General features: G+C 54.1%; 1 protein-coding gene across 2 annotated transcripts in view; it reads right to left on the bottom strand.

Moving 5' to 3' along the window:
* The window catches only part of EPHB2 (EPH receptor B2), a 129,286-nt gene that overhangs the window by 42,096 nt on the left and 59,212 nt on the right, over nt 1-27,978 (bottom strand). For both annotated transcript variants that reach the window (XM_030964023.1, XM_030964024.1), the window contains exons 4-5: nt 2,078-2,233; nt 980-1,315 (exon numbers count right to left, since the gene is read on the bottom strand). In XM_030964023.1, the coding sequence (XP_030819883.1) occupies nt 980-1,315; nt 2,078-2,233 (492 nt within the window). The remainder of the gene's footprint in view (nt 1-979; nt 1,316-2,077; nt 2,234-27,978) is intronic.

Genomic DNA, 27,978 nt, shown 5'->3' on the forward strand with positions numbered 1-27,978 from the left:
ACTCTGCAGTGGCACAGGAACTGGAGCAGATTCCCAGACTGTTATCCCAAATATTCATCTCCCAGCCCCTCTCCTGTGCATCTCTCCTTTGCTTTCTCAGTCTGTCTTGGCTCTCTCTACAGTCCAAGCAGGGACTGCAGCTCCCATCAAAATGCTGGAGCCACCTCACCTTCCCTCCCCAGGAACCAGGAGTTTGTCTGCAACACTCTGATGGTTCCTGCAATGATGCTTGGAGGCAACAGCCTCAGGCCCAGCCACACCCAGTGCTGGAGAGTGATGCTGTGACACCAGGGGACAGTGCCACCAGCTGTTCTGCTGCCATGATGGGGAGGCAGCTCTGCCTTGGGGCATGCTCCAGCTTTTCACTGAAATAAGGGATATTTTGACACCCAGGGCTTGGGATTCACTCAGGAATTGCCAGGCACTCATCACCACCAACATTATGGAATAAGCAACACCTCACCCCACTCTTGTCCCCTTCCAGCCCACAGGGGCTCAGCCAGCACTGCCCAGGGACACTGCCCACCCCTGATGCCCCAGGTTTTGGCTTTTATATTTTTCAGATTCTATTCTGCTTTAGTGTGTGAGTCTGGGCTTCATATTAGTTGATGGTGAGCTCTCATCACAGAATAGGTAGGTAAAACAATTCCTGCTCTAGCTGGGGACCAAGGACAAATGATCCAAATCTCAGGTGCAAGAGCATAAACAATGTGGGCTGAAGAGAGAAAAGAAGGATGGGACTTCATGGGCTAATGGACCAAAATATATAAAAGTGTGTGAGATCCTATGACCGGTCATCCATTTTTGTGGCCACTTTGGGTTGTGCTGCCCAAGGTGGATCTATTTGAGGCCTCTTAATAAATCCCTACTTTATTCTTTAGCTCTGTCTAGTCTCTGTTCTAGCTCAGCCTTCACAGGGCACCCCCCAGCCCACCCCACCCCAGAGTAGGTGCTCTGAGGGAGGGGGATCGAGCCTTACCGGCCTGGTTGGTGGTGATGTTCACAGAGGCGAACTGCGGGGAGAAGGGGCTCTGGTCGGTGACGCCGTTGACGGCCTGGATCTCGAAGGTGTACTGGGTGTGGGCCAGCAGGTCGCTGATGTAGATGCGGGGCTCGGTGAGGCCCAGCTGGCGCGGGGCGAACTGCACGTTGTCCCCGCAGCGCGTGCAGGCCCCGCGCCCGGCCCCGCAGCTCTTGCAGATGATGTTGTACACCAGGTCCTCGCGGCCCCCCGAGTCCCGCGGGGGGCTCCACTCCAGCATCAGCGACGTCTCGTTCACGCTGGAGATCACGGCCTGCGGGGCGGACGGGATGGCTGCAAAGGGAGCAGACAGGAAAGTGTGAGCAGCTGCACCCCTCCTCCTCCCCATCCCTGGGCAGGACTCTGCGTGAGCCCAGCCCACAGGGGCTTCCAGCCCACAGGGGCTCAGCCAGCACTGCCCAGGGACACTGCCCACCCCTGATGCCTCAGATTTCAGCTTTTATATTTTTCAGATTCTATTCTGCTTTAGTGTGTAAGTCTGGGCTTCATATTAGGGGATGGTGAGCTCTCTCCACAGAATAGGTAGATAAAACAATTCCTTCTCTAGCTGGGGACTAAGCACAAATGATTCAGATCTCAGGCCCAAGAGCATAAACAATATGGACAAAAGAGTGAAAACAAGAAGGATGGGACTTTATGGGCTAAAGCTGTAATTGGACAATTAGCTCCAATCTGCAAATGGACCAAAATTTATAAAAGTGTGAGACCTATCATCCATTTTTGCGGCCATTTTGGGTCATGCTGCCCAAGGTGGATCTATTTGAGGCCTCTTAATAAATCCCTACTTCTCTTGGTGTCAGGGATGTGTGCAGCAAGCTGGACATCAAAGCAAAGAGTGGAAATGAAACCAGTCCTCTTAGCCCAGGCTAATTTGATTGTATGAAAGTCCTGGCAAAATTTACCAGTTAGTTTGTGTAGTGTCCCCCAAACCCCACTGGGACAGACACCTTTGTCAAGCATCCCTCGGTGCTTTGACTGAGTGCTATCTCTGTTCCCCACCACATGGCTCCCCCCCAGTTGCCCAGCCCCACATACTGGTGCACGGCATGTCCACGGGGTCGGCGTCTGCCCGGTAATATCCATTCCGGCACACGCAGTTTGTGGCCCCTTCTGAGGTTGTCCGGCTGTTGATGGGGCAGTGGACACACCCCTCATCCCCCTGGCTGGCCTTGAATGTTCCTGAGGGGCAGCCTGGAAGAGAAGAGAGCAGTGGTGAGCAGTGAGAAGGGGGCTGGGGAGATGCCTGGAGCTGCCCAAACCATCCCTGGGGCTCTGCAGAGTCCAAAGGAAATCCTGACAACTGCAGGTGGGCACCATAGAGAAGGAGCAGATGGTGGGAAGGCCCTGAGGAGGCACCTGCAGAGATGGGTCCCCACATAGACACCTCTGTCCCTGTTTCCCAACCACGAGTGCAGAACAGGGATTGTAGGAGTGCAGAGGGAATTTTTAGCCACTGCCACATAAGATGTCAGTGGCTGTACCAGGTCAGACCATGGACACCAGAATCCTCCCCCCAACAACGACTGCCAGGGGGGTTTAGGTTGGATATCAGGAAAAGGTTCATCCCCCAGAGGGTGCAGGCACTGCCCAGGCTCCCCAGGGAATGGGCACAGCCCTGAGCTGCCAGAGCTCCAGGAGCACTGGGACACTGCTCCAGGGACACACAGGGTGGGATTGTTGGGGTGTCTGAGCAGGGTCAAGGGTTGGATTTGATCCCTGTGTGTCTCTTCCAAGTGAGGATATTCCATGATTCCATGACCACCCAAGGAGCAGGGAATGAACCAGGTGCACGTTGCCCACAACACTTCCCCACTCCCTTCTGAGATGCAGCTCCTTGCACTCAATACCCCACGTGGGTGTTTCTCCACGTTACCCACTCTGTTTTTTATTCCCTGCAAATGTCCTGCACCTGTTTCACCCCTGAAGAGCCCTGTGCTGTAACCACATGCTGCAGGAAGAAACTGCTGCTGTCTGCTTTGAAGCCAAGCTGCCATTCTTGATGCCATCCCACATTTCCATTGCTGATGGACACACAATCACCTCTGCCTTGTCCACAATCTCTAGAGCTGTCCAAATCTCTGTCATGCCCCACACTGCATAACAACATTCACTGTTTTATTCTCTTCTTTTTTCAGCAATGCCCACATTATTTTTTAACCACTGACTGTGAAAGCCCCAAGATCTGAGTTGTGAGGGACATTGGGCCAGCTCCCAGCTCATCTCTGTGCAGGTGTGCATGAATTGGTCTATCAAAGATGCCCCATTGCAGATGTTCTTTAAGGCACCTCCAAACCCAAAGCATTCTGTGATTGCACCATTCCATGAACCTGGGGTTGTTTTCTCCCATTTGTACACCTCAAGTCTTTTGAATTCCAATTGCCTTCTCACTCCCTGGTCACACTGTGTCATAGGGTCCTTTTGCAACTCTCCACGGAGTCTTGTCTTCAGGACTTTGTACATGTGGCACCTGGGGACATGGCAGTGCTGGCTTGATGATCCTAGGGGACATTCCCAACCGTAATGATTTTATGACTCAATATTACAAATAAATTGTTGGTTCTGCTGAGCAGTAGCAGCGGGCTGGGCTCTGCCTCCAGGCTCTGAGCCCCTCACAGGTGAAGAAGATGCTCCATAAGCAGCAGCCACTCCACCCCACGTGTGTCCAGCCCCACAGGGCAGGTGAGGGGGACACGGGGGTGTGTGGTGCCCACAGCAGACAGTGGTGAAGGCTGGGCCACACTGTGATCCAGCACTAACAGATTCAGCACTCATGGATAACAGCTTTCAATACCAGGAAGTCCCTTCCAAGCCCAGGATCACCAGTGCCCAAGGAAAGGCTCAGCTCAGACTGTTCCTCTGTGGTTACTCCTGTTGTGACTTTCTGTTGCTGTTAATTCTTACACAGCCTGAAGAGCCTGGGGGGAGGCAGGTGCTTCCTGTGCTGAAACAAGTTTAACAAACTTCTCCTTCAGTCACCTGCCAAGGCTCCCAGGAATGAGGCAGATCAGAAAACAGCCTGGGACAAGCATTCACTGGGGTTGCTCTGAGCAAGAGCCATTTCTAAGAAGCAGCTATTTCTTATTTGGGAAAAAAGGAAAAAAAGAAGGTTGGTTTTTTCCTTCAGTTGTCATCTCCTTTCCTCCAGAATTAGCCTGAGTTTCCAAAGAGAAAAGCTCTACAGAGAAATTCCATCAGCCTTCCTGCTTGCATTGTCCCTCCTTCCTCTTCTGGTCAAAGGAGCTGTTGAGAACCAGGATCCTCCTCATGTTCCTGGATCTTTCCATCGATCCCTCACCTGTTCCATTCCATTCCTGACCCACTTCCCTCGGGACCAGCCCATCTCAGAGGGTGTTAAGCTGTTGGGAGAGGTGATGGCTGGGCAGTTCTGCATTCCCCAGAAGCAATGAGGACATGATAACAGGCTTCCTGCACTAATACCAATATTTGAGACACACAAAAGACCAAGAGATAAAATTGCTCTCATCTGACAGCCCAGGTGAAATGCAGGGTCATTCCAGCAAGGGTAGTTTCAGACAGGGGCCTCTTTCACCTTCCTGAGGTTTATTTTAAAAATAGATACTTTCCTATAATGCTTCCTCTGCATCAAGACAGAGAGACATCCAAAAAGTGCCCAGGCTGTGGAGTGTGGTGACTACTCCAAGGGATAAAAACATTCCCCACATTGGCCCTGGCACAGGTCAATGGCTGGAGAGGGATAAAAACTGAGGCTCAGTGGTTGTTCCTCAAAAATGCCAAGCTGGGACACTGAAACTCTTTGCATGAGCCACCAAAGCACAGCCAGGAGTTTTGGCAAGTCCCTTCCTCCCCAGCAGGTCCCACATGGGATAAAATAATGCTGAAAAAATCAGAACTTCTCCAAAGTTAAATGTTCTGAAATCATGTGCAAAGACAGGAAAATCACTGAAATTTGATGCAAAGTCCTTTTTTCTATTGATTTATTTTTCTCCAGTAATGACAACCTCCAGAAGTAAAATAAATGAACATTGTCTTCAAAACTGTTCTGCTCCCTCCAGGTCTTCCCCTGGGTGAGAAAACAGATTTTCTTTAGGAATTTACTCAATTTCTTGTTTCCAGAATAAACACCAAATCAAAAGTGAAATCTTCACACAGGGGCTAAAACCCCTCCTGCCTGAACAATGGGAATGTTCTCACCATGTGCTGGAAGCATCACAGAATCATGGAATATCCTGAAGGCTGGAAGGGACCCACAAGATCATCCTGTCCAGCTCCTGGCCCAGCACAGACACCCCAACAATCCCACCCTGTGCCTCCCTGAGAGCCTTGTCCAAATGCTGCTGTGGCAGCCTCAGGGCTGTGCCCATTCCCTGGGGAGCCTGGGCAGAGACTGCACCCTCTGGGGGAAGAACCTTTTCCTCATGTCCAGCCTGACACAGACATGAGGACATCCCAGTTTTCTGCCCTGGGAGGTGACAGCAGCTTTGGGACATTGCTGCTTTTCCTTAGGCTTGCAGCAAGGACATCCATAGGAATTCCTGCTTGCAAAGAGGGAAATTAAACAGTGAAAGCACAGAAATATCTACTTTATCCAAGCAACCTTCATCCCCGGAGGGTAATTCAGTGCCAGTGGCTCTGGCCCCATCACTGCAGCACTTTCCCCACCTCCAGCAGTGATGGGATGCTAACAGGGCTCACAGGCACCTTTAACTGCCTGGCTGCTGCACAGCCCCATGGCTGGCTGCCCTGCTGGGGTACAGCCCTGGAGGCAGCCTGGAGCACTGGCTGGGGCTCTCTGCAGCCAGGCTGGGGGTGCTGAGCAGCACTGGGGCTCCTTGCTACTCACTCACTCACTCACTCACTCACTCACTCACTCACTCACTCACTCACTCACTCACTCCCAGGGCATGGAAAGGTGCCTGGGAAGCCATGTGCTTTGGGAATCACAGAATACACTGAGCTGGAGGAGACCCACAAGGATCATTGTGTCCTGCTCCTGAAGGGAAGGGAATGCCAAGGGAAGGACCCACGGAGCATCCTGCCCTCCTGCAGAGGACCACACCAGGATGTGGGAGGCAAGGCCACCTCTGCTGCTGGCACCAAGCTTCCAGCCCTCCTGTCCCGCAGCAGCTCAGCAGGGAAAGACATCCCACGGCTCAGGGAAAGCCTTTGGCCAAATGTGCAGGAGGGGCCACACAGGGGTTCCCTGCTCCTTCGTGTCTCACTGCCTCTCTCTAACCAAGTGTTTAATTAATCCAGTGTGAGCTGGGCAGGCTCCAGCCAGGCTCTCCTGCATCCCAAACTGCCCTGGCCTTCTGAGTCCACTCCAGGCCCCTCCTGGAAACAGCTCTCAGCAAGCAGCTCCCTCCTGCAATAAAAGTTCCTAAAATGGCACCTTCAGCCCATGCTGAGGGCTCTGAGAGAGGAAGGATTCTTCTCACCCCCTCTGCCTGGCCCTGTTTCTGCTGGCAGCAAGGATCCCTGAACTCCAGAGAGGCATTTTTAACGGCTGATGGAAGCCAGGCAGCCCTGGCTGTCAGGATCTGCCAGGAGCCTTAAATCCCCAGCCTTATCTCCCCCCTGGCTCCTTTCTCCCTCGGGGCCGGGGCTGGGGGCTGGCTCTGCAGTTTCCCTGCTGCTGCAGGACCCAGGGCTGCTCCCCTGGCCACCTCCTCTGGGCCTATGGGGTCCCTCTCCATGCTTTTGGGATCCCTTCTCCATGCTCTTGGGGTCCCAGCCCCACAGCCCTCCCTGCTGCCACTGGCACCCTCATCACCCCACAAACCCTAGGTGGGTGCCTTGGCCCCACACCACAGTGCTGCTCCCACTCTGACCCCACATAAAATGAGTCCCACAGATATGCTCTTATGGAGAATAAGGAAAGCAATGTCCTGGGCCAAGCCAGGAGGAGCATGGCCAGGACACTGGGGGAGGTGTTTTCCTTTCCCTTGCCAGGCACTGGGGATGCTGCCATGGTTACACTAGGGCTGCCCAGCTCAGGGGTGATATGGAGAAGCAGGAGAGTCCAGTGGAGAGTCACCAACAGGGTCATCCCTGGGGCACAGGGCATGGGAGCGGTGGGAAGAGCTGGATGGGGTAACTGGGGATCCTGCGGTAAGGGGGGATCTAAGTGCACCTGCTGAAGATAGGCTCAAACACTTCTCAGGGTGCCAGACTCTGCCACACAGGACAAGGACCACAAGTTCAGACAGGACATTATGAAAAGCTACTTCTCCAAAAGATGGTGCTGACCTGGGAGAGGGGTGGTAGAGTTCCATCCTTGGGGTAGATTGAGCCCAATTCCATGGCTGCCTTGAGCTCATGCTGGTGGCACCCCCAGTGCAAATGGACATTGGACATGAGACCCCAGACCCTCCCTGGCCAGCACTTCTGGCTCTGTGCTGTCCATGGTGTGTGGGGTATTTCACAGAATCGTGGAATGACAGGAGGGTTTAGGTTCAAAGGGACCTTAGAGCTCATCTCAGGTTCAATTACCTGCCACTTTCCCAGGCTGCTCCAAGCCCTGTCCAACCTGGCCTTGGACACTGACAAGGATGGGGCAGCCACAGCTCCTAGGGGGCCTCTGTGCCAGGGCCTCCCCAGCCTCACAGGCAAGAATTCCTTCCCAAGATCCCATCTAAATCTACTCTGTTCCAACTTAAAGCCATTTATGATGTTCTGTGCAGAGCTATTTTGTCTAACCAGCTCTGAATTTCCCCCTTTTTCCTTTCATCAACCATACCCTGCTTGGAAGATGAGGTGGCTGCTGCAATGACATTGTCACTTTTCTCATATTCTGCTCCATTCTGTCCCTTGCACCTTGACCCTTGTTTTCAATTCTGTATCTAAGCAGGCATCACTTTGTCTCACTTGTAAATTTTCCCTCCTCTGCTTGTTCCTGTCCCCTGTCCCTCACCTGATGGGGTTTGTCCTCTCAGTGACAGGGTGGCCTTTGGATCCTCTTCCAATCCCCCCTGTGTCCCCAGCCTGCAGAGGGCTGCAGGGAAGGGGACTCAGCTGGGCCTTGGGGAGGCAGTGGTGACACCCTTGGATCCTGGAGCTGGCTGCAGCTGGGAAGGAGCGAGGAGCTGGGACCTGCAGGTGCCAGGGGCCACACGGGTCCTCCTGCTTCCCGAGGGATAAATTTAATTAGCAGCCTGCTCTGTTACCTCATCCTCAGATAAGCAATTAATGCCACTGCCAGGTGCTGTCACTGCCAACAGCTCTGACAGCATTTGGAGAGCAGGGGAGGGAAATACAGGAGGGAAAACAGGGTTAAATGAGATTAACTGGAGGGGAACCTCCAGGATGTGGATTACAGAATTGTCAATATAGGGAATGGTCCCAATGCAAATGTTCCTGTTTAACCTCATCATTCTCTGTGGGATGGGAATGGAAGCAAGACAGCACAGGCTGCATAGCATCCTCCTGGCCCACAGACACATCCCCCCTGACTGGGCCAACACCCTGCACCTCACCAGCAGCTCCAGGACACCACCTGTCCCATCACCTGCCCACAGCACTGCTGCTCTGGCCTCACAGCTGGAGGTGCCAGCACTCCAAAGCCCACATTCCCTGCAGCAATGCTCCCCACCAGCCACCCCAGCTGCCCCCAGCTCCATCCCAGGCTCCCTCAGACACAACTCCCTCAAAAGTGCCCTGCCTTGCACAGCTCATGGTGGTTTAGGAGCTCACATCTTGTTCTCAGCACCATCTCCCATGTGCCTCGGTCCCCAGGCAGAGGGGCAGTGCTGGGACAGAGTGGGGCTGGGACAGGACTTTAGTGCTGGGGTGTCACAGAGCTCTGGAGAGGACAGGGCAGGGCAGAGTGATGCCCTGCTCTGGGAGCTCCCCAAAACAGACCACACTGGAAGGTCTTGCAAGGGGCAAACACACCCTGAGCTCTGGCCAGGCTCAGCCCAAAGCTTCACAGACCCAGGCCAAGGGCCAAGGATCAAGGATCCAGCCTTTGGACAGCATGGGACAAAGCAATAGTGCTCATGGCACACCAAATCCAGGCAGGTGCAGTTCCCTGCTCTCCTGAGAGCGTCCCCAGCCTTGGGCAGGACCAGCCTGATCCCAGCCCTGGCAGCTCTCTCCCAGTGCTGTGCTCCAGCAGCAGAGCTGAGCTCTCACCTGGGACAGGCTTTGTACCAGCAAATTCCCAGCAAATTCCCCCCTGCAGGTTCCCAGGGTTCACAAGGTCACCTCCCTTCCAGCACTGCTCCCAAGTTCAGGCATCTGGTGAGCCCAGCACACCTGTGGGCAGCACACCTGGAGTCCCCAGTCCTGCTGGGGGGAGGGCACATCCATCAGAGCTGATGGGATTCGCTGTCACAGAGAAATGCCTGGAATTTCTTACCTGCCCCTCAGCCTAGTTCAGCCTCCCCAGCCTGTCACAGTTCTTAAAGAGAAATGTAAAGTTTTCTGTCCCTGCCTGAGCATGTGGGACTGGGATGTTGCCAACATCCTCAGAGTACAGATGGAGAAGACTGTAACCCAGCATTTATCCTGTCAGGGCCATCCACACACAAGGGGAGAGGACTTCCCTGCCCCTGTTTGAGGTTAGTCTCCTCCCCCAGGAAGAAAGCAAAAGAACAAGAGGAAACAGCTTCAAATTGTACCAGAGGAGGTTTAGATTGAATATTAAGGAAAATTTTGTCATGGAAAGTATGGTCAGGTATTGGCACAGGCTGCCAGTGCAGTGGTGGAGTCACCATCCTTGGAAGTGCTCTAAAAACACATGAGTGTGGCAGCTGGGGACACGGGTTAGTGCTGGGTTAATGGTTGGACTCAGTCCTAGAGCTTTTCCAACCTTAATGATTTCCTGATTCTCTGGTTCTGTCCCAAGCACACATGGATCTGTGTGTCCATCATGCTGCTGTAGAGCAGGGGTGGCTGCAGCCCAGAAGCTCAGCTCACTGCACACTTCCAGAGGCCTCAGTGGGAAGCTGAAAGCAGGGAGTGATTCAGAGCTCAGGAGCACAGTGCTGGTGGCAGCAGATGCCTTCAAACTCCTGGCTCGTGCAGACACCTGAAGAGCAGCTCAGGATGCAGCTGCTCCAAGGCCGAGCTCAGTAGCTCAGTGCTCTCCTGAAGCAGGACATTCCCACCCCAGGAATGCCAGGTGATGCTGCCCAGGAGCAGTCCCAGTGCCAGGCATGGGGGCAGCAGGAGCCTGCGCAGTGTCAGCCTCCAAACCTTGTCTGGGTGCCTGGGCACACACAGAGGGAACCAGAGCTCCAGGGGCCGGACAGCAGCATTGCTGGGAGCCCTGGGGTGGCTTGCATGGAGCAGGGGAGCACTGGGGCACAGCTTTCATCCCTGGGGTCCCAGCACAGGAAGGACATGCAGCTGCTGGGGTGAGTCCAGAGAAAGCCAAAGAGAAGCTCTGAGGGCTGGAGCCCCTCCAGAGCCAGGCTGGGAGAGCTGGGGGTGCTCACCTGGAGAGGAGAAGCTCCAGGGAGAGCTCAGAGCCCTTGCAGGGCCTGAAGGGGCCCCAGGAGAGCTGGAGAGGGACTGGGGACAAGGGATGGAGACACTGGACACAAGGAATGGCTCCCACTGCCAGAGAGCAGGGATGGATGGGATATTGGGCAGGAATTGTTTCCTGTGAGGCGCTGAGGCTCTGGCACAGGGTGCCCAGAGCAGCTGTGGCTGTCCATGGATCCCTGGAGGTGTCCAAGGCCAGGCTGAATGGGGCTGGGAGCAGCCCGGGACAGTGGAAGGTGTCCAGGTGTCCCTGCCCATGGCAGAGGTGGAATGGGATGAGTTTTAAGGTCCTTTCCAACCCAAACCATTCTGGGAGTCTATGATTTTATATTCTTATTTTAAACATGCTGCTCAGGCCAGCAGCACTGTTTTTTCTCTTGATGTAAACACTGAAGCACTGCAGACTCCCACAGTGACTATTCTGAGCCAGTTTTCTCCAAGAGGTCCCTGAAGAATTTAGGACCTTCATATTTTGTTACTTTGTTTGGTCTTATTTAATTGTTTCCCAAAGCTTCTGCCTGGGAGAGCTGTGCCTCAGGAGGGAGGCCATGTCAACCATCCCAGGAACACTTCCCAAGGATTTAACCAGGGAAAGGAACAAACCAAGCAGGCAAGTGGCGACATCAAAGTTGCACTGATGGAAAACCCCTAATCCCATAAACCCTTCCTGCTTTAATTGGTGTTAAAACAAAGATAATCTTATCTCAGCCCTATAAAAGAAGGGATAGGATGTTCTTTCTAAAAGCCTCTCTAAAAGCCCTCGTAAACTTGACAAACATTCCATGGTTCCAGCCCAAGGAGAGTGACTTTAATCCTAAAGGAAACGGGAAAGCAAAAAGGGAGCTTTTCCTGGACAAGAGCCCCTCGAGTGTGCCCAGCCCTCCTGGTGCTGGAGCCAGTGTGGAGTGACACCCCAGCACTGTGGGGCTGCCGGGGACAGCACAGAGCCCCAGGAGCAGAGCCAGGCTGGCACAGACCAGGAACACTGCCAGGTGGGATCAGAGCCAGGATCAGACCCGGGACAGATCTGTGCCTCCCCCTCCAGGTACTCCCAGTGCATCTGGGGCTGCTCACTGTCTGCAGCTGTCTCGTCTGCCCTCCCTTGTGTCAGATGTTGGAGGAGCCGTTCCAGAGCCTGAGATGGGGTCTCTGAAGGAATCCCCAGCAGCCCCAATCCAGGGTGCAGCCACTGGCACTATTCCCAAACTGCTCTGCCTTGGCTTCCCCCACACCCTCGGGTTGCTGTTGTTCATTGCTGCCCCGAGATGTGCAGGGTGTCTCTGCTTCGGCCCGCGCGGCTGAAGGACGAGTCTGGACTCTTCAGTTTTCGGTCTTGAGGTTGTTTATTAATTCTTATCTATAAAATTTTCTTTCTGCCCAGCCGAGGTCTGCTCAGCAGGGCAGCCACAGGCACTCTTTGTGTTGTCCTTTTATACTACAAACTACATATAACACATTTACACTTAATTCCCAACACCTATCACCTGTGTTAGACAGTGCACTTCTACTCTAAACCAATCCCAAAGTGCCAGCATCACTGCACAAAATGGAGAACAAGAAGAAGAAAGGCTGGACACACCCAAGTTCCTCCATCTTGTCCCCAAAACCCCCATACCAAAAATCCTAAAATCTACATTTTCACCCTGTGAAAATTTTATTATTATACTGTTTAAACTTCAGTGACTTTCATGTCCTCATACCAAGCTGGTAACTTGCTCCAGGGGCCAAAATCATATCCCCAGGTGTTCTGGGCTGTGTGCCAGGGTCTCTGAGCCCCCCAGCAGGGCCCTTGGCAACTCTGGACACCTGGAGGGATGTGCTGAGTTCTGACACAGCACCAGCAGCCCTCACACCCCACACTCCCCTCCCCATCTCCAGCAGTGCCCTGCACACGCCCTCCAGGTGCCCTTCCCAGGGCACAAGCAGCTTTCAGGTGGAGCTGGGGATGGCCAGGAACCCTTGGAATGGAAGTGGGCATGTTTAATCAGCACATTTTAATGCTCCTTAGCGCCCAGTTGGGACAAGTTCAAAGTGCCAGTTGGTTTGGTGCCAGCAGCCACTTTCCAGATGACAACACTGCTCTGTGTCAGCCCTTGGTGCTGAGTGGAACTGGCAGAAGAGTGATTAAAAATGGGCATTATGGTGAGTCAAGTCACTGGGGGAGCTCACAGAACCTTTCCTTCCTGGCCTGCACTGAGCAGAGAAGCTGTGGGGAGGCAGCACGGCCTGGGGAGGGCACACACTGTCCACCTGTGCTTCCCAAAATGCCCTGAAAGAGACCTTTGAAAGGCAAAACCCAAAGAGAACCAACCTTCCTCAAAGAAAAGCTCCCAAGTGCACTGGCAATGAAGAGCTGTTCCAGCCTGGGCTCCCCAGTACAAGAAAGGACTCCAGGGAAGGCTCCAGGCTGCTGGAGCACATGGTGGGCAAGGAGAGGCTGAGGATGGATGTGAGCCTGGAAAAGAGAAGGCAAAGGCAGCACCTTGCTGCTGCCTGCAGGGTGAAAGGAGGGTGGAGCCAGACCTCAGAAGGAGGGCAAGACCCCAGCTGGCACATGGGAAATTCCAGCTTGACACAAGAACATTTTTCACCATGAGGGAGGTCAAGTACTGGACCAGAACACAGGGATCCACATCCTCAGAGGTGGTCACAGCCCCTCCCTGGGAACTGAGCTGCTTTTCTGGCACTCAGCTGCCTACAACCAACTGAGCTTCCACTTCGCAAAGTCCAGGAATTGTTTGTAGGAGCAGACTGGGAACAAATTCCCTTTTCCCTTTGCTAAAGCAATCCCAGTTGAAGAGAGGTCCCTTCCCCCGAGCGGAGCCCTCGGTGCTGTCACCACCACAGCTCAGGGACTGCAGTGCCAGCCTGAGACTCCAGCTCTGCTCCACAGCTCCATCTGGCCCTGCCACCTCGATTCCCTCACGTCCCAACAGCCTCACTTCTGGTGCTCGGACGTTTTCAGGGCTTCCCCAGCAACCTGAGCTGCAGCAGCTCCATCGGCACTGAGCTGAAACTGCAACACTGTGCCTGTTCCTGCAAAGTGAACTGCAAGGGTTACCCAAAATCTCTGTGTCTGCAGGCACCTGATCTGCCCAAAAAGCTGCGGCTCCGCTGAAACAGGCCCCTCATGGCTGGGATCAGCAAGGCTGGAAAAGCCTCCTGAGATCCTCGAGTTCAAGTGTCAACCCAGCACTGCCAGGGCCACCACCAAGTGCCACATCCACAGATCCACTGAACAATTCCAGGAATTGGTGACTCCACCAGTACCCTGGGCAGCCTGTGCTAACGTCAGATCACCCTTTCTCTGAAGAAATTTCCCCTAATATCCAATGTCAACCTCCCCTGGCCCAGCCTGAGGCCGTTCCCTCTCCTCCTGTCCCTGTTCTCTTTAGCAGAGCCTGACCCCCCCCAGCTGTCCCCTCCTGTCAGGAGCTGTGCAGAGCCACAAGGGCCCCCCTGAGCCTCCTTTGCTCCAGGCTGAGCCCTCCCAGCTCCCTCAGCCTCTCCTCATGAGACTTGCGCTCCAACCCCTTGACCAAGGAAGTCATGGATGGAAGACAAATCCCTGTAATCAGGACATGAATTTTTGACAGAAAACAGGAAATAAGATGGGGGGGCTGTACAATGAAGCCTGAGAAAACCACTGTCACCTGCAACTCATCCCAAAGAGTAGCTTGAACCATCCTGCTCCTGAGAACCACCAGCGTGGCCACGTCAAGATCACCCTGTGCCAGGGACGTGCACTAAGGAAACCTAAAGCAGAGATTTTAGACATTATTTCCTAGGAAATCTTTTATAAAATCTCCCTGTGTTTCATGAGTGTAATGACTGCCACAATTCATGGCTGAACAAACACCCAGGAGCAATTCCCACTGTCTGCATTCCCTGTGCACTCCATGTGTCATTGGGCTGTAGTGCTCGTGCAGCACTGAGAGCTGTGAGGGATCAACATCAGAGGGAGGAGGCTGAGCCCTTGGTCCCCAGGCCCCCATTCCACTGATAAGTTTCTCTAAAAGGATGCTCTGATGAGGGAAAAACATCAGCAAATAATTATCTCTCTAAATCCATCAGGAGCAGTGCTTAATGGAGGGATCTGAGAGCCAAGCATGCCAGAAAACAGATGGGAAGAGGCAATTTTCAACAGCTCATAATTCCCATTATTTGGGTGGGTTTTGCCTGCATCCATCAAAATGCACCTTCCACATCTGAAAGCTTTCTTCCACCAGATTTCATACTTCCAAGCTCCCAGACTTTCCTACTCCCACTGGAAGGCAGTGCAAGGAATCTGAGCTGCCAAAGACGTGAGGTCGCTCAAGGAGAAGGTTGGGAGATGCTGGCTGGTGTCAGCTGTGGGAAGGCTGAACCCAGCCCCTGCCTCTGTGCATTTACAAGTAACTCTGTAAATCGGGCTCTTCCCTGCTCCCCAGACTTCCAGGGCTCTCCCACTGCACTGCAGGGCTGGCTGCCAGCCCCAGCACGGAACACGTTCCCAGAGAAGCCAGCAAGGCCATCGAGGACGGAGAGTACAAATGAACCGCTGTGAATAATAACCAAAATAGCCTCAAATAAAGTTGCTGCTGCCCCCGGGAAATAGGCAATTCATATTTTTACAATAAAAATTAATTCTGAAGCAAAAATGACAGGGAAGGAGTAAAAATGCATCTTAAAAAGTCATGAACTGGTAGCAGTGGCTTTAAATTAGTCAGCAGAAAATACAGCAGTTGGTAAAACCAGTGGAAAGAACAGGGCCCTTAAGATTAACAGCAACAAGATGGAAATCAAGAACACAAGAAAAATGAAGCTAAAGTCAAGAGATGGGCCTATCCCCAAAATATGGGAAAATCATCCACTGTGCCACAGAAGGGAAGGGATATTTAATCACATGGTGTGTGCACAGAGAGGGATTCTTTCATAACCAACACTTCCCTAAAATTTTCCATTCCCCCTGAAGTAGGAGGAATATCAGCTATGGGCTCCCAGAGCAGGATTAGATAACTGGGACCCAAGAGCTTTAAGGCTCAGCCAAGGAAACTCCACGATGTGGCTGCTGGTGTTGATGCAATCCAGCCTTGTGAGGCCACTCTGGGGAACAGACACAAGGATCACTCCATGCCAAGGGATCTCTAAGGGCAGGGGAACAGACACAAGGATCACTCCATGCCCAGGGATCTCCAAGGGCAGGGGAACAGACACAAGGATCACTCCATGCCAAGGGATCTCCAAGGGCAGGGGAACAGACACAAGGATCACTCCATGCCAAGGGATCTCCAAGGGCAGGAGGTGCTCAGCTCTCCTGGCCAAGGTGATGGCACCACTGCCAGGGGTGAAAAGTAAACAAGTGACTTGAAGTAAAGTCCCCTGATACATTTTCTTGGTGTTGTTTGGCTCTGCAGGGTGGACTCAGACACTCAGAGCATCCTCCCAGTCATGCTTTACACAATGTGGTGTTGGCATTGTGTGCCACAGAGAAAGCAGAGAGGGGGCTGCAGAGACCAGGCTGAGTGTGAGAGCCCAGCATGGAGCTGCAGCAATGGATCTCAGATGGAGAGAACCCTCTACTCTGCTCTGGTGAGACCCCACTAAATGCTGCCTTTGGCCCTGGAGTCCTCAGCACATGAAGGATGTGGAGCTTCTGGAGTGAGTCCAAGGGCTGGAGCCCCTCTGCTCTGGAGCCAGGCTGGGAGAGCTGGGGGTGCTCACCTGGAGAGGAGAAGGCTTCAGGGAGAGCTCAGAGCCCCTGGCAGGGCCTAAAGGGGCTCCAGGAGAGCTGGAGAGGGACTGGGGACAAGGGATGGAGGGACAGGACACAGGGAATGGCTCCCACTGCCAGAGGGCAGGGATGGATGGGATATTGGGAATTGGGAATTGTTCCCTGGCAGGGTGGGCAGGCCCTGGCACAGGGTGCCCAGAGCAGCTGGGGCTGCCCCTGGATCCCTGGCAGTGCCCAAGGCCGGGCTGGGCAGGGCTGGGAGCACCTGGGACAGTGGGAGGTGTCCCTGCCATGGCAGGGGTGGAATGGGATGAGCTTTAAAGTCCTTTCCTACCCAAACCATTCTGGGATCCTTTGAAGGCAGAGAGTGCCCAACATCCTGGGTCAGGCCTGGATGTGATGTGAGAACTTGCACAGGCAGCATGGCAAAACCAACAACTTCCCTCTGCAGCTGTGTGAGAGCACAGAGAGATTTGGGCTTCTTAATCCTCAGACTGCCCAAGCATCAAACTCACTTGGCTAAGATGGGTCCCAGCAGTTTTCTTCAGGGACTCCAGTGCCTTTGCCCAAGGTGCCACTCCCAGAGCCCGTGGCACGTCTGGGGCTGACCCAGGATTTGCTCTGTCTGCAGAGGAGCAGGGAAGGCAGAGAGAAGCAGGGAAGGCAGAGAGGAGCAGGGGAAGGAGGCAGAGGAGCAGGGAAGGCAGAGAGGAGCAGGGGAAGGAGGCAGAGGAGCAGGGAAGGCAGCAGAGAGAAGCAGGGAAGGCAGAGAGAAGCAGGGAAGGCAGAGAGAAGCAGGGAAGGCAGAGAGGAGCAGGGAAGGCAGAGAGAAGCAGGGAAGGCAGAGAGGAGCAGGGAAGGCAGCAGAGGAACAGGGAAGGCAGAGAGGAGCAGGGAAGGCAGTCACTCTGCCTCACTGGGAGCAGCTGGGATATTTGGAAGAGGGGCTGTGGTTGGAGAAGGGTTTTCTTCAAAGCACGAGGCTCCTGGAGCAGTTCCAGGCAGGGCTGGGAGCAGGACAGATGGCAGAGCCCCCCTAATCCAGATGGGCCAGCCCAGCCCAGCCCTGCACCGCTCCCTGGGACGGTGCCAAGTGCCAGCTCCATTGCAAGGCCCCACTTGCTCACACAGATTAACCCAGCCCCGAGAAGGGCCCGTGGGGAGGCACTCCTGTTTGGGAAGATCTGAGCTCTGATTGATGAAGGATGTGGGACTGGAGCAGAGAGAGGAGAGCAGAGCCAGGCTGGAGCAGGGGATGCATATCACAGCCCTCTCCTGCTGTAATCCTCCCCAGCAGAGTGCAAACCCCTGAAACTGCCAACCTGACACATCCTCATCCTTCATCCCAGCAGGAACGTGCTGCAGTGCAGGGATGTTAACAAGGAATTGCCTTATTAGTAGGGGAGGACCTCACTGTTCCCAACAACTACTTGTAAGGAGGTGGTTGTAAGGCAGGGGTTGGACTCTTCTCCCAGGAACAAGTGATGGGACAAGAGGAAATAGCATCAAGTCATGCCAAGGAAGGCTCAGATTGGAGATTGGGAAAAATTTCTTCATGGAAAGGGTACTGGACCAGACTGCCCTGGGCAGTGGTGGATTCACCTTCCCTGGAGCTGTTTAAACGAGGTTTAGATCAGGAAGGTGTCCCTGCCCAAGGCAGGGGATGGAATGGGATGGGCTTTAAGGTCCCTTCCAACCCAAACCACTCTGGGGTTCTCTGACTGGTCCCTCCAGGCAATGAGAAGCAAATCCAAGCAGGCACAGCTGTCCCAGGGAGCCCCTGCCTCTCGCTGTGCCCAGAGCAGGGATCATACACCACAGAACAGGCTGCATGCACAAAGCAGCACAGGAGAGGGCTGCAGGCAGCTCCTGCTGCGCCTCAGTGCCACCCAGCCCACGCAGCCTGGCTGGGGGCACAGGCTGGGCTGGGGCTGTGCCCTGGGCACTGCTCATCCCTGGGAGGCAGCAGCACATGGAGCACAGCAGGGCCCTGTGCTGGCCACCGCTGCCCTCCAGTCCATCCCAGCACAGGCAGTGCCATGGTACTGGAACCCAGATGCTCCCAGGACTGCTCTCGCTGGTCTAGAGCTGAAAATTAAATTAAAACCACGACAGGGACAGTTAATTAAAGCAGATTAGTGCGAGACTAATTAGGGACGCTGACACTGCAACCATCAAGCCCTGTGATGTTAATTAGCTGTTCATTAATGTCAGCTCCCTGTTCAGTACAGAAATATGAACTGCTGATCTCCTGGGCTTCACGTGCAGCAGAGCACACGGGATCACTCGGTCACCTCCTCCAGGGGCACGGCCTGGCTTGTCACCACCCTACAGAGGCACTGTCACAGCAACAGTGTCACCCCACACCAGAGACCCCCACCACCACAACAGTGGCACCCCACACCATGAGACCCCCACCACCATCAACACTGTCACCCCACACCCTGAGACCCTCACCACCACAACAGTGTCACCCCACACCAGAGACCCTCACCACCACAACAGTGTCACCCCACACTACCACCATCAACAGGGTCACCCCACACCCTGAGACCCTCACCACCACAACAGTGTCACCCCCACCAGAGACCCTCACCACCATCAGTTACCCCACACCCTGAGACCTCACCACCACAACAGTGTCACCCCACACCACTGAGACCCCCACCACCATCAACACTGTCACCCCACACCACTGAGACCCTCACCACCACAACACTGTCACCCCACACCAGAGACCCCCACCACCATCAACAGTGTCACCCCACACCCTGAGACCCTCACCACCATCAACACTGTCACCCCACACCCTGAGACCCTCACCACCACAACAGTGTCACCCCACACCCTGAGACCCTCACCACCATCAACACTGTCACCCCACACCACTGAGACCCTCACCACCACAACAGTGTCACCCCACACCCTGAGACCCTCACACCATCAACAGTGTCACCCCGCACCAGAGACCCTCACCACCACAACAGTGTCACCCCACACCACTGAGACCCTCACCACCATCAACAGTGTCACCCCACACCACTGAGACCCTCACCACCATCAACAGTGTCACCCCACACCAGAGACCCTCACCACCATCAACAGTGTCACCCCACACCCTGAGACCCTCACCACCAGCCAGCACAGAGACACAGCCACCAATGTGCTGTCCCCAGCCTGTGCCCCACGGCCAGGGGGTGCCCCCCACACCACGAGGCACAGCGGGACACCCCAGCACCCCTGTGAGCACTGCCATGTCCCTCATGGACACCATCCCCGTGCCACTGTCAGGAAACAGAGTGCTGCCCAGCACCCACCCACAGCAGTCCCTAAAACTGGCCCCACTGACCTCCACAAGATGGACAGACCTTGTTTCTCCTCATCCTACACCTTGAAAAGGAGACAGAACTGTGCAATTGTTCAGGTTGGAAAAGCCCTCTAAGATCATTGAGTCCAACTGTCAGCCTGGATCTGCCATGTTCACCACCAACCCACGTCCCCAGGTGCCACATCCATGTGGCTTTTGAGCACTTCCAGGGATGGTGACTCCCCCACTGCCCTGGGCAGCCTGTACCAATGCATGATCACCCTTATCAAGAAGGAATTTTTCCAATATCCATCCTGAATTTCCCCCAGAGCAGTTTGAGGCCACCTCCTCTCCTCCTGGGAAGAGGAAATGTTCCTTGGGAGCAGAGCCTGACCCCCCTGGCTGTCCCTTCCTGTCAGGGAGGTCCCCCCTGAGCCTCCTTTTCTCCAGGCTGAGCCTCCCTTTCCCAGTTCCTTCAGCTGCTCCTGGTGCTCCAGCCGCTTCCTCACTCCATTCCCTTCCCTGGACACGATCGTGGCCAGAGCTGAGACATAAAGAGAAAGCTGAAGGAGACTGGAAAACCACAGAGATCCTTGGTAGGGACCACACTCAGGAGTGCAGGGAGCTCAGCTGGAGCTCCAGGCAGGGCAGCCTGGCTACAGGAACAGCTGCTGGGAGAACACAGGGCACGTGTGGGGCACACCAGGGCTGCAGGAGCCACACCACGGGGGCTGAGCAGGCACAGGGCTCCAGGGGACACAAAGGGTCACAGAGAGCTGAGAGAGCACACGCTGCAGGAACTGCACACGTGCTTGTAGGAACCACACACCGCTGTGAGAACTCTACACATGGTCACAGGAACTCCACACAGCTCTAAGAACTCTACATATGCTTGTAGGAACTCCACACACAGCTGTAAGAACTCTACACATGCTTGTAGGAACTCCACACATGGTTGTAGAGAGCCCACATGGTGACTGTATGGGGCACAGCAGAGCTGTATGGGGCACAGCAGGGCTGTAGGGGGTCACAGCAGGGCTGTATGGGGTCACAGTAAGGCTGTATGGGGTCACAGCAGGGCTGTATGGGGCACAGCAGGGCTGTATGGGGCACAGCAGGGCTGTATGGGGTCACAGCAGGGCTGTATGGGGTCACAGTAAGGCTGTATGGGGTCACAGCAGGGCTGTATGGGGCACAGCAGAGCTGTATGGGGCACAGCAGGGCTGTATGGGGCACAGCAGGGCTGTATGGGGGCACAGCAGGGCTGTATGGGGCACACACAGGGGTTGCAGGAAGCACAGACAGGTCATGGGAAGCACACACAGACTGTAGGGAGCATACACAGGGGTGAAGAGAGCACACATGGTGTAGGGAGCAGAGGTTGTAGGGATAACACACACAGGGTGTAGGGATAACACACACACAGGGCGTAGGGATAACACACACAGGGTGTAGGGATAACACACACACAGGGTGTAGGGATGTATACAAGGGGGTAGGATAACACACACACAGGGTGTAGGGATAACACACACAGGATGGGGCACACACAGGGGTTGTAGGGATAACACACACAGGGTGTAGGGGTAACACACACAGGGTGTAGGGATAACACACACAGGGTGTAGGGATAACACACACATAGGGTTGTAGGGATAACACACACAGGATGTAGGGATAACACACACAGGGTGTAGGGATAACACACACATAGGGTTGTAGGGATAACACACACAGGGTGTAGGGATAACACACACACAGGGTGGGGATAACACACACAGGGTGTAGGATAACACACATAGGGTTGTAGGGATAACACACACATAGGGTTGTAGGGATAACACACACAGGGTTGTAGGGATAACTCACACAGGGTGTAGGGATAACTCAGGTCACACATAAAACACAGGTTAGGGTATGTAGGGATAACACACACAGGGTGTAGGGATAACACACACAGGGTGTAGGGATAACACACACATAGGGTTGTAGGGATAACACACACAGGGTTGTAGGGATAACACACACACAGGATGTAGGGATAACTCACACAGGGTGTAGGGGTAACACACACAGGGTGTAGGGATAACACACACACAGGGTGTAGGGGTAACACACACAGGGTGTAGGGCTAACATGGGCTGTAGGGATAACAGAGGGTGATGGGAGCTCACCAGGGCTGCAGGAGCACAGAGGGGGCTGAGGGAGCTCCCCAGGAGCTCTCAGCCTGTTCCCACTCACAGTGCAGCATGAGCCATGGGTACCATGCACCCCACTGCACCCCCAGCCTGCTGACTTCAGCCCCTGGGAGCTCCTTGGCTGCCTGGTGTCACCCCAGCCACAGGGCCTGGCTGCCCCACAGCCCCAGCAGGGTCATGGGGACACAAGAGAGGCCCTGTGCCCAGTGACAGCCACAGTGTTGAGTGCTGAGCTGTCACTCAGAGCAAATGCAGCTGCAGTGGAGCATCTCCCAAAGATATTCCAGCTGCTGGGCTGTACCAGCCCCCAAACCTTACACATCCCTCAAATACAGCCACATTCCCCACCACACACCCAGAACCAAGCTACACCTTCCCATCTCACCGTGGAAAACACAGGAGGGTGCTCACACCTGCTCTAACCTGAATCCTACTCCAGCACCACCAGAAACTCTTTGGATGATGCCCCCAACATCAGCACCTCGGGCTACTGGAGGGTGTCCCTGCCCATGGCAGTGAGGGGAACAAGATGAGATTTAAGGTGCCCTCCAACCCAAAGCATGCTGTGATTCTGCCTTTTAGCCAGCTCTGGAGGAAAAAGGTGTCTCCTGCGGCTGTGCAAACTGTGGTGGGTGGGAGCCAAGAGGGGATGTCCTAATGGGAAGCAATCAGACTCCACTGCTCCTCCTCCCCCAGAGCGTATTTAGAGCTTTCAGAAAGAAACAAAACTTGTTTATCTTAACGCTAATCAATTTATAGCAATCAAAATAAAACCCATTAGGAGCCATTCTCCATTTGAATTTCAAAGAGGCTTCTGACCCCAGGAGGCTCCCAGCTGATTGATTAGAAATTTCTGACACTAATGTGTGTCTTCGAAGGGTCCAGTGTGGCTTTAATTCCTCTCTCCTGAGACACTGATCGTGTGTTAACATCTGTCAGCCCCTTCCTGCACTTAGGGGAGGGGAAATTCATGAGCACATGGAGTTGCCTGGCACAGCTGGGGAGAAGGCAGCATTTGCTGGCTTAAACAGCTTCCAGGAATCCCTTGGGGCAAATCATTTGCATGATCCTTTTCTCCTCAGGCAAAAAAAAGAGCTGGAGTGCACCAAGAAATGAAAAGTAGAGATGCAGAGAGGGGGCAGAAAGTGGAGGGTTAGAGCTCAGGGCTGGGATTTGGATTTTGTGTCCCAGCTTTGCCCCTGACTCCCTGTGTCCCTTAAAGCCACAGGAAACACAGGATGGGTTGGGTTGGAAGGAACCTTAAAGATCATCTCATTCCAACTCCCCTGCCATGGGCAGGAACACTTTCCATTCATCCCTGGCTTCCTCCAGAAAAACCACAGATGGCACAAGGGGAAAAAAAATCTCAACCCCAAGACACATTCACATTGTTCCAGGCTTTTCTTTTTAACCATATTCCCACCTTGGAAACTGCAACCTTCACTTTTGGTGGGCAGGAATTCATATCCTTCAAGGGTATTCCCCGACCCAAAGTGGATTGGGGGCAATCCTGCTCCACCTCTCTGGAACAGCAATGAAACATACAGGAGAGGTGATTTTTATCTGAAGAGGTGATCTCTGTCTGGAGATAGATGTAGAGAGCAGCCTTCATCCTCCAGGATGGAGCACACTTGGTCCACCAGTGGTTTGTGAAGTGGTGATGAGCACACCTGTCTCCACTTGGGGACAGACCTAAAGCTCAGAGCTCCTGGTCCTGGCATGGGGTTCTGCCCAGCTGGGGAACATTTCCTGTGTGTGCAGGCACCTGTGCTGCCCTACCAGACCTCCTGCCTTGAGGGCACCACCCTGCTGACCACAGACCTGGCTGGGCAAGAAAGGGCATTTTTTTGGTGGGGAGATTGAAATAATTGACCCAACAAGGGAGGGATTTGACCCATTACCCCACAGCTCTTTGTCTGATGCAGAAAAGCTGAGGGTGATCAAACACTCAGGCTTGGGATCTATCCATGGAGGGAATCCACGGGAGGACAGCACTGGAACAGCATAATCCCTCGAATGCTTTTCATCTGCACAAAGGAAAGGCTGGAGAAAGGGTGGGAGGAGAAGGGGTAAATCTGTCCCTGCAAGGGGAAGCAGCAAGAGCAGCAGGCAGAGGTTCCCTGCTGCCTCCACCCCGCTCCCACTGACAGCCATCCATCCATCCATCCATCCATCCATCCATCCATCCATCCATCCATCCATCCATCCATCCATCCATCCATCCATCCATCCATCATCCATCCATCCATCCATCCATCCATCATCCATCCATCCATCCATCCATCCATCCATCCATCATCCATCCATCCATCCATCCATCCATCCATCCATCCATCCATCCATCCATCCATCCATCCATCCATCCATCCATCCATCCATCCATCATCCATCCATCCATCATCCATCCATCATCCATCCATCCATCCATCCACCCATCCATCCATCCATCCATCATCCATCCATCCATCCATCCATCCATCCATCCATCCATCCATCCATCCATCCATCCATCCATCCATCCATCCATCCATCCATCCATCCATCCATCCATCCATCCATCCATCCATCCATCCATCCATCCATCCATCCATCCATCCATCCATCCATCCATCCATCCATCCATCCCCTGCTCGGCACTCCCAGGGACTGAGCAGCTCTCCCTTTCAGCAGATTAAAGCAGCTAATCTGGTTAATGAAGGCAAATGAGCCCAGTGCTGCTGCCCTTCCCTGCAGCAGGGTGGGTCAGGCAGCAGAGCTCAGCCCTGCCCAGCCCGGGGCTGCAGCGTCCCCAGGGTGACAGCCAGGCTGGGCTGTCACTGCCCCGGAGGGCAGGGAGAGCACGGGTGACAGGAGTGACAGGAGGCACATGGGGCTCTGCCCCATCCCCCCCTGCCAGGTATCCCATCTGGCACCCAGGGAATTGTGGTGGGGCTGGTGGAGCGAGGGCAGGGATGCAGCAGCAGGGCTGGGGGGAAGCAAGGGCTGTCTTGGGCTGCTGCTCTGGGTCTGCATTACAGAAGGCACCAGAGCAAGGAACAAGATGAGCTTTAAGATCCCTTCCAAGCCAAATCAGTCCATGATCCAAAGGATGCTGTGCTGTCCTCGGGCCCCCCTGCAGGCCTGGAGGCAGCGGAGGGGGGAGTCTCCACCCTGGCACCAGAGGCAGGAACCGCTGCTGCCAAGGCTGGCACACCTGCTCATGGACACCTCCCCCCTCCTCCAGCAGTCCCACCAGCTGGGCAGCCCACTGCCCGTGATGTTGATGGGATGGGGAGGCATGGGAAGGGCTGTGGCTGCACAGAGGTCCCTCAGTGGGTGCTGCCAGCAGGACCAGGGCTGGCACAGAGGACACTGCTCTCACAGGCACTGCTGGGTCTTCTCAGCGCCTCTGGGGCTGCCCCCCCCCCCAGCCTGGCACAGATTTGGGGTTCAGGGTCCTGCCCCTCATCCAGGTGCTCTTTGATACCCTGATGGCTGCTTCTCAGCTAAAGCCCAACTCCCAGCAATGAACCATCTTGTCTGACATGCTCCAAAATGTGGAGAGCTCCCTCATCTCATTAGCTTGCTCTAGTGGTTAATCACTTAGAAACACATGCCTAATTTTTTAATTTGTTTAGCTTCAGTTTAACCCTACCAGCTCTTGTTATCCCTTCCTTTGGCAGATCAAAGGCCCTTTAGAGGCTGGGCTTTCCCCTTGGTAATCATCTCACCTAATCTTCATTATGGGAAGTCACTGAGCTACTGAGCTTTTCAGTCCCCAATGGAAGAGCATTTTCCATGGCTCTTGGAACCACATTTGTCTTTCCCTGCAGCATCCTCCAAGTTTATTTTTCATATCCCACTAGAACCTTGCAGAGCGGGGTGCTCTGCTCACCTGGAGGCATTTCTGCTCACCTGGAGGCATTTCTGCTCACCTTGAGGCATTTCTGCTCACCTCGAGGCATTTTTCTGACCTCAGGCTACAGGACAGGCAAATTTTGCATTTAAATTCTTCATCTGAAATGCAGTTTGGCATGACCTCCCAAACTTCCTCGCTTGCTGCTCACTGTTTTATCAGCAGAAATTTTCCACTCTCTACCAGTCACAGCAGGTCTGGGCACTGCTGACCCATGCTGGGCTACTCTGCCCCCTCATGCACCTAAAGATCATATTTAGAAGCACAGAGTAGTTCAGGTTGGAGAAGTCCTCTGAGATCACTGAGTCCAACACAGCACTGCCATGTCTGCCACTTAAACCATGTCCCCAGGCACCACACCAGCAGTGACTGCCCTGGGAAGACTCTTCCTTTTGACAACCCTTTCAGTGATGAAATCTTTCCTAATATCCAATGTGAACCTCCCCTGGCACAATTTGAGGGTTTTTTCCCCTCATTTCACCGCTTTTTGCTTGAGGAGCAATCCCAAGAGCTCAGCCTGGCCCCAGCACCCTACCAGGGCTCACTCTACCTCCAGGGCAGAGATGGTGCTCGGGTCAGGTTGTCATCATGGTCCTGGCACAGAAGCATCCATGGCAGCCCAGCAGGGATGGTGGGAAGGCACATCTGAGGTCTCCAGGCCACTCTCCAGCTCACAGAAAGGCTCAGTCCTAAGGGCTCAGGGCAGCTGTCTGCAGCCAAGCCTTGGAAATCCCTGAGGATGGTGATGTTCACCATCTCTGGGAACTTCTCTGCTTTTCTAAAGCCCATCCTGAGCCTCTCAAGCTGCATCTTGCAGCTGCTATTTCTTCCTACAGGACCTGGCACCACCAGTGGGGGCCTGGCTCCTTCCTTTTTACACAGCCCCACACAGAGCTGTGGCTGTGCTGAGATCCCTTCTTGGGTTTCCTTCCCCAGGTCCCCTCCCCTGCACTGAAATCAGTTTGGGCCAAGCTCCAGCCAAAGCAGCAGCAGTTCCAGCCACATCCCTCCATCATTCCACACAGCACATGATCCAACCCTGCTGGTCAGGAGTTGGGAAAGAGCCTCCTGAGACACAAGATAAAGGCCTCTGGCAGCCCAAGAGCACTGAGATCTGAAACAGAGGTCAACCCATCCAAAAATCCCCATCCAGCCTGAAAATCACGGAATATCCTGAGCTGGAATGGACATACAAGGATCATCAAATCCCACTCCTGGCCCTGCACAGACACCCCAACAATCCCACCCTGTGCTGCTCTCAGAGCCTTGTCCAAATGCTGCTGTGGCAGCCCTGGGGCTGTGCCCATTCCCTGGGGAGCCTGGGCAGTGCCTGCACCCTCTGGGGGAAGAACCTTTCCCTGATATCCAACCTAAACTCCCCTGGCAGAGCTCCAGCCATTCCCTCAGGTCCTGTCAGTGCCTGCCTCTCCTCTGCCCTCCTGAGGAAGCTGTAACTGTGCTGAGTGTCCCCTCAGTCCCCTCCTGTCCCATGGCATCCATCAGGCCCACCAAGGGTGACCCCACTGCACAAAGCACGGATGGCACCCCCAGACAGGCACAGACTGAGGTGGATGCCAAAGATGCCAGTCCTGGTGGTGCTGAACAAGGGGCTGCCCTGAGCACCCCAGGGTGACGAGTGACACGGGACAGCCCCTGGTGTCCCCAGATCAGCCAGGCCTGCCTTGCTGCAGTCACTGGCACTGAGTGACAGGAAGATCTCCAGGTGAAGAACACGGCAAATGAAATTCAGCAGTGACAAAAGGAAACGAATGCACTTGGGGGAAAAGAGCCCTAATTATACAAACACAATGATGGGCACTAAATTAGCTATTAACATGCAGGGAGGGGATCTCGGCAGCACTAGAGATAATGCTCTGAAAACATCAGTTCAAAGCTCATCCGTCATCAAAAAAAATGAGAGAATGTAAGGAATGATGAAGAAAGGAGCCCAGTGCAGAGCAGGAATGTCATTAAGCCATGCGTGGAGCCACGGCTGGGACGTGTGGCAGTGGCATCACCCGAGACAAGGGCGTGAGGGAGCTGATAAAAATGATCAGGGACACAGAGCAGCCTCCATATGGAGAGTCAATCAACTCAGAGCTTCCATGTGAAAAGAGGCCACTCAGGGAGGGATATAAAGCCATCAGGAATATGGGGGACATGAATGGGAATAGATTGCTTGCAATTTCATACAGTGTGCAAGGACATATTTTTTAACATGGTGCATAATTAAATTGCATAACTTACTGCCACAGGCACCCTGGGCACTGGAAATATGAACAGCACAGCAGGGGACAGGAGGAATCATCACTCACTCACCCCTTATTTCTCTACTGCCTGGCCAGTACAGAGCTC

This window comes from Camarhynchus parvulus, chromosome 21, assembly GCF_901933205.1.
Source record: "Camarhynchus parvulus chromosome 21, STF_HiC, whole genome shotgun sequence".
Lineage (NCBI taxonomy): Eukaryota > Metazoa > Chordata > Aves > Passeriformes > Thraupidae > Camarhynchus > Camarhynchus parvulus.